This window comes from Triplophysa dalaica, chromosome 6, assembly GCF_015846415.1.
Source record: "Triplophysa dalaica isolate WHDGS20190420 chromosome 6, ASM1584641v1, whole genome shotgun sequence".
Taxonomy (NCBI): Eukaryota; Metazoa; Chordata; class Actinopteri; order Cypriniformes; family Nemacheilidae; genus Triplophysa; species Triplophysa dalaica.
Window position 1 is genome coordinate 1,033,547 of NC_079547.1, and position 6,435 is coordinate 1,039,981.

At 38.5% G+C, this 6,435-nt stretch overlaps 1 protein-coding gene across 1 annotated transcript; it reads left to right on the forward strand.

Moving 5' to 3' along the window:
* The first annotated feature begins 924 nt into the window (after positions 1–924).
* notum2 (notum pectinacetylesterase 2) lies at positions 925–6,095 on the forward strand. The gene is made up of 11 exons (XM_056750982.1): positions 925–1,235; positions 1,499–1,551; positions 2,040–2,135; positions 2,234–2,294; positions 2,375–2,451; positions 2,536–2,635; positions 3,551–3,739; positions 3,872–3,972; positions 4,070–4,217; positions 4,800–4,847; positions 5,795–6,095. The coding sequence occupies exons 1-11, from the start codon at positions 925–927 to the stop codon at positions 6,093–6,095; spliced, it is 1,485 nt and encodes a 494-aa protein (XP_056606960.1).
* Positions 6,096–6,435: the final 340 nt, after the last annotated feature.

The following is a 6,435-nucleotide window of genomic DNA, read 5'->3' on the forward strand; positions in this document are numbered from 1 at the left end:
GTTACTTTTCAACTTTGTGTTGTGCCTTTAATTGATTTAACATGAAATCAAAACAAAAGTTTATACGAAAATTAAACCCATTCTTTAGGTGAGTTTATTTAGATAGAGCTTTTTGCTAAATGAGGTCAGATGGAGAAACGCTCTTAATGTTAATGTGAGCTTTTTCTTTCTGTAAAAAGTTCAGACGTCAACCTCCATCTGTCTGCTATAAAAACAATCAGGTATCCATAATAATAACTACCCAAAACAATCGACCAAGCTGCTCTTTTGGGACTCTGACTCTGTTGAAGGAGTGAATGAAGAGCTTCTTCACATTAGAGCGAGTGGAGAGAGGTCTGCTCCACTGACCCGGAGCCGCATGCCATGTATCCGCTGGGTAATGCAGGTATTTCAACCATGTAGGTGTTTAAATCAAAGTCAAGCTTGGTCGAGGAACGGCTGGGAGGGCTTGTTGTGGGACTGTGTCGGGATGGGGAGGGGAATTCTTTGAAATGCGGTCGAGAGAGCGCATGTTATCTTTTCTCCTCGCCATTAGACGTCCAGTGTATTGGTGTGTCATTGGTTACAGCCCAGAGCTGGCGTCGAATCAAGGGGGGATGAAGAGATGTGCGGTCCATATGATGGCACTATAAAATCAAACGCAGACCACAACCAAAGATCAAGACCTGTTTGGGACGCTGACGTGACATCAATCCAAAAAGAGGATTTTTGGCTGTCGAAGGTGCAAGTAGGACCAGACGCGTTGTGTAAAAGGGTATGTTTGTTCACTTGTGATCTGATGGCTTATGTTTTCCGCAGGGGTGACATTATTAAATATAATCAAAAGAGCAAATGTCTGATTTTGACCTTAACTGATCATGATGGAGGTCTTTTAGAGTTTCTTCTTCTTCTTGTGCGTTTCAGGTTGGTCCTGTCGGGTTTGATATGAATATACTATGTCATGTTATGTGCCTGCTTCTTCTGGGAGTCGTTTCTTGCCAGAACAACCGAAATGCCAAGCCAAGTGGAAAAGGTGCAAAAAAGCCAAACATTAAAGCAGTAGAGACCAGTCATCATGGTCCTGAAGATGATCCGAACCCCGGGCCGGCAGGTGCTGCTGAGCCCAGTAAAGACACCAACGCTGGAGGTCGAGGAGCCACACAACAAAGCACATCTACCAGCAAACTCACTGATGAAATGAAGCTGTATTTTCTTAAGAACACATTAGTGACATGCAACGATGGGACTGCCGCTGGGTAAGACAGCAATGACATTCTCACAGCTGTTTGGAAAAGCGCTTAGAAAACTTGTATTAAGATGGAATTTAGTGAGCATTTATGCACTAGTAACTCAAGGAAATGTGTCAAACGAAATGTAAAAAAACTGGTGACCAGTGTCATTGTTTAATACATACAAAAATGTGTGTGTTACATAATGGTCCTTAAGACATTTAGAGAAATCAAATGTGTCCTCATATTGTTGTGTTTTCTAGAAGTCTATATTTAATTGTGTCCCACAGGTTTTACCTAAAGGAGTTCAAAGGAAGCAGGAGATGGCTGATATTTTTGGAAGGCGAGTATTTAAAACGTAGTTGATTTTGTCAAGAGAGGTCAGCGGGCTTCCGCCCTCTGAATTGTTTACATCTTCTTAGGTGTGATTTTTCTTGCCTTTTTTAAGGCGTAGGTAACCATGTGTTTACCGGTTCAGAAAAGGCAGCATGATGTGTGGTTAAAAAAACAGTTTCACAAATCAGATGAACTATTCAAATGCTTTAGAACCACGAGAAACTGAACCTACAAATCAACAACATGTTTCTTCTAATATTTCAATCAGCTAACAAGCTGTTGCCATCATTGTGTTATTTTGTTTTTGTGTATAAAAATCATGATTTGAATAAAGCATTCGTGACCCATTAAGGTCAAGTTGCTCTTTATCACCAGACGGCTGTAGATCATGCAGGTACAGTCATAGCTGTCTGAGTTTGCACTAGTCTGCACAAAGGTCCTTCATGTTTCCCAGTCGATCTGAATGTGACTTTATTTCTGATTCATCATGTTTAGGTGGCTGGTGCTGCTACAACAAAGAGACATGCGACTCCAGATATAAAACTGTCCCCCGTCTCATGAGCTCAACTGACTGGCCTCAGACACGCAAAGGTAGAGTTGATATTTACCAGACAGACAGGAAAACATCTAGTCATTTACACAAACCACAGCGGTTCAAATGAATCTAAACCCTGTCTGATGGTTTACAGGCACCGGTATTCTGTCTGCACAAATCGATGAAAATCCTCACTGGTATAATTCCAATATTGTGTAAGTTTCTGATCGAAATTTACAAAATTCAAGATACTCAACCTTTCTGAAAAGCACATTTGAGTCATGTATGTGTTTAGGTTTGTTCCTTACTGCTCGAGCGATGTATGGAGTGGAAACAAAGCAGCGTCAAAACCCAAACAGGGAAAAGAAACAGGTGGAAACTTTATAAGACCACACAAAGTCTTGGTTAGCTAAACTAAGTCTGTTTTATGAATTCTCTGTCTTTATTTTGCTTCAGAATACACTTTCATGGGATCTGTGATCATTCGGGAAGTCATCAAAGATCTTGCAGCAAAAGGTTTGAAACAGGCCAAAGTTGTGATGCTGGCAGGGACCAGGTGAGAACTTCATTTATACCTTCCATCTGTTGTAAACTGTATTTTTACTATAGTTTTAAATTTAAACAGGTGATGTTTCCCAAATGTGTGATGCTATTCGAGTGAATAAGGATTTATTTAACCAGACTTGTATTTTGACGGGTAGCCGCAAAGGGTGTTATTGAAGACTAACCCTAACCAATTATTTAATCATTTAAAATTTAATTGAATTTAATTAAATTTTGTATATATATATTTTTTTTATCCATAGTATTTTATTTATTCATTGGCATTTTTATTTCAACTCTTTTCAACATACTATTTAGAATTTTGGCCAGTGACTGTAACCTACACTTTACAAATAAAGGTTTTATCTTTTTTTTACTTTTTTAGGAAGAAGGAAATAACGAAATATCGAAAGAACGAAAGAAAGAACGAAAGAACAAAAGAAATAAATAAATATTTGTTTAAGTAGTTTAAAAGAGTTGAAATGACTAATATGATTGCACTTAAAAAGTCAGAAAAAGATTATTACAGTGAAGATATTTGTCTAGAATCAACTGTAGCCACGATAAAGAAGCTAATTGGATGTTAAGTACAGATAACACAAGTCAATCATTACACCTGTTGTGACACATTTAGGTGCTTTAAACAATAAAAGCTGAGCCGTCTGTTCAGGAAATCCTACACCTGTCCCCGGAACACTGTTTTTAGCCAATCCTTTTGTCTACCAGTAAAATGTTTACTGCACTCTGTAATGCTAACAATGACATCATATCTATATGTGTCCTGCCACACAGGCAGAATGACATCTGAGGATTCCTCAAACCTCAGCAACACGTTTTGTTGGTTTCCAGAGAGCCCAATACAACATCACACATTGAAACACACAATATCATATTGAACAAGAGGAATCATATTTGTGTTCTCTTGCAGTGCCGGAGGAACAGGTGTGCTGCTGAACATTGACAAAGTGTCCGGTCTCCTGGAGCAGTTGGGTGTGGACGCACAGGTGCGAGGTCTCGTGGACTCGGGCTGGTTTCTGGAGAGCAAACAGCAGAAGTCACCTGACTGTCCCGACAGCGCCTCCTGTACCCCGGTTGATGCCATAAAGAAAGGTCTTCGGTACGGTCTACGTTTAGATTCTGGATCTGGATCAATAAATTGTCATTGTGGTTCATTTCTAATGCAATGAGCTGTATGGCACAGATATGATTTCTAAAAGATTTCTCTAAACATCTGAATCATTTTCTTTAGGTTGTGGAATGGTGTTGTCCCAGACAAGTGTAAGCAGCAATACAAAAGAGGCGAGGAATGGCAATGCTTTTTCGGACACAAACTGTACTCCCACATAAGAGGTATAAGATCTCACTGTCTAATATAATAACATCGATCAGAACTAATCTAAAATACGAATCAGGTTAAAGGCACATGTTGTGCTGTGTGTGTTTCCAGCTCCTCTGTTTGTGGTGCAGTGGTTGTTTGATGAGGAACAGTTACGACTGGAGAACATTTATATGGGCTGTCAGTCTCTCTCTGAGCAGCAGTGGACTTACATGCAGAATCTGGGAAAAGAGCTGAAAAACTCTCTCAAAGATGTGACGTGAGTACAGCACTCTCAGGTGAAGAGTTTATTTCCACTCCCTTTTTAAAATCTGTCAAAAATAATTTTTTTATTGTGTTTTATTGTGTGTATTTCTGAGTTATTATGGCAAAACTAACCAATTCATTCAATATTAATTGGAATGCACAATGAAAAAACATGATTTTTGAAAAAAATTACAAAAGCGATCTCTCTTTGGAAAGAAATTCTTCATATATTACTATCTGCATTTCATCATATACAGGTTGCAGCTAAATACACTTTATAAAATGTTATAAATTAAATTAATTGAAATGTAAATAAAAATCCAAAATTGTCATCCTAATAAAATGAAATATATTTCATCGTGTACTGAGGTCTGTATCTGTTTATGTGTAAAATCAGAAGTTTGCTTTATTGTCAATTCTGACACATGTACAGTACATACATACGGATGATTGAAATTGCTTTACTCAGACCCACGGTGGATACAAATAACACTATACTTAATACAAATATATATGTAACAAAATACAGATAAATACAGATTATTATATATATGTAAAATACAACTACAACATGTTGTGATGTTTGTTGTTTTAGGGCTGTGTTCGCCCCCTCCTGTCTGTCTCACACTTTAATTACCAAGAGGTGAGAACACACACACACACACACACTCCTCACGGGTGAGCTCATACTCCCACATCTGACCACTCATTCATCATCATACATTCTGAGTGTCACCATATGCCACTTCACTCTTCACACACGTGAATCATAGCATCAATCATGAGAGAGAACAGAGACGCCGATGATTTGTGAGATGAACCATGAGACTATGACAACACAACGGGTAAAAAAGAATGTTAATGAGGAGAGAACATGAACGTACAGCGAGGTCTTAAAGTCTGAGACCGTGTAGAAAGATGCTTACAAAATAATATTTTTTAGGAGATTGTTTTAATATTTGTTATAGACATACCTGTGAGAAGAGAGGAAGAAGATGAGAGGATCTTGTTTTTTTAAGTGTTCAATTTCCTTAAAAGATTTAAAGTGAAGAAAAATTACAACGTGAAATAATGTAAAGTGAATGAGAACATTTGCAATTCTCCTCTTTTTTGGGGTTACTAACTTAAAAAAAGTGTGACATCCACCTTTATTACTAATTCTATTTTTTATTATTCAGGTAGTTTTTCGGATTCAGATTTCTTTTTGTAGAAAAAATGGAAAGATTGACCAGCCTGCATTTTAATTGCATCTCCCATAAGAATTTAATATTTCAATTATTTCTCCTAGACAAGAAAGTTTATGCCTCAGATATTTCTCCTGAGATTAAGAGTCCCAAATCTCACAAATGCGTCAGCAGAGATGTCAAGCTGAACTCAGATTTGTCAATCAAAATTTTGGCTCTCAAAAATCTTTATTATTGACGATCTCAATATGAACTCGAACATTTCTCATCTAATTTACTCAAATCCAGATTCTTCGTCCTCTGCAATCTGCAATCATTCAAACTCTTTATGTGTTTCAAAGAAAGACAGCTGAGATGTTCATCAAATCTCCCGAGCATCATCTGAGCAATGATCTTTGTCTTCCAGCACCTGGATGGAGTTTCAGATCAAGGGCACATCCGTGTCTCGTTCTCTTCAGTGTTGGGACAGAAGTCTTCAGGAGGCCAATAAGAACAGTAAAACCGCTCTGAAGGGCTGTCCATTTCATCTCATAGATAACTGCCAATGGCCTCAGTGCAATCCCACCTGTCCGGCTCTGATCGATCAGGTCACACAACAGGAGATGACTCTTCTCCAAGTGTTGGCCAGCATGGGTCTGGACCTGCATAAGCTGGGACTGGATGCAGGAGAAGATATTTCGGCTGGAATGATCAGCAGCGGTGGCTAAACCATTCACTTTAACACAATTCACCTCATCCACACTTCTGAGACCACTTCTGATAACACATCTGGGATGCTTGTCTAGTGAGCACGTTCCTGGATTTCAATACAAAACCGTGTTCAGTAGGTTTCCATTGTGAGTGACTCACACACACATACACACATAGCAAGACACAGTAACCAACGATTGTCGTCATAATCCAAATCTACATCAAAGTAAGAGGAGGAGGAATTTATTGCTTTAGCTAACACGGTCTTATGAGACTTTTCTTATTAACAAACACTGTGAAAAATCACACCACTAGCTGCAGAATGCTTTCGAGAGCATGTTTTGAAATGTTTGTCAC

Coding starts and splice junctions, on each gene's coding strand:
- notum2 (XM_056750982.1), top strand. CDS start 925: ATGAATATACTATGTCATGTTATGTGCCTGCTTCTTCTGGGAGTCGTT. Junction 2,295..2,374: donor TGGTATAATTCCAATATTGT/GTAAGTTTCTGA, acceptor GTATGTGTTTAG/GTTTGTTCCTTACTGCTCGA. Junction 3,973..4,069: donor ACTGTACTCCCACATAAGAG/GTATAAGATCTC, acceptor GTGTGTTTCCAG/CTCCTCTGTTTGTGGTGCAG.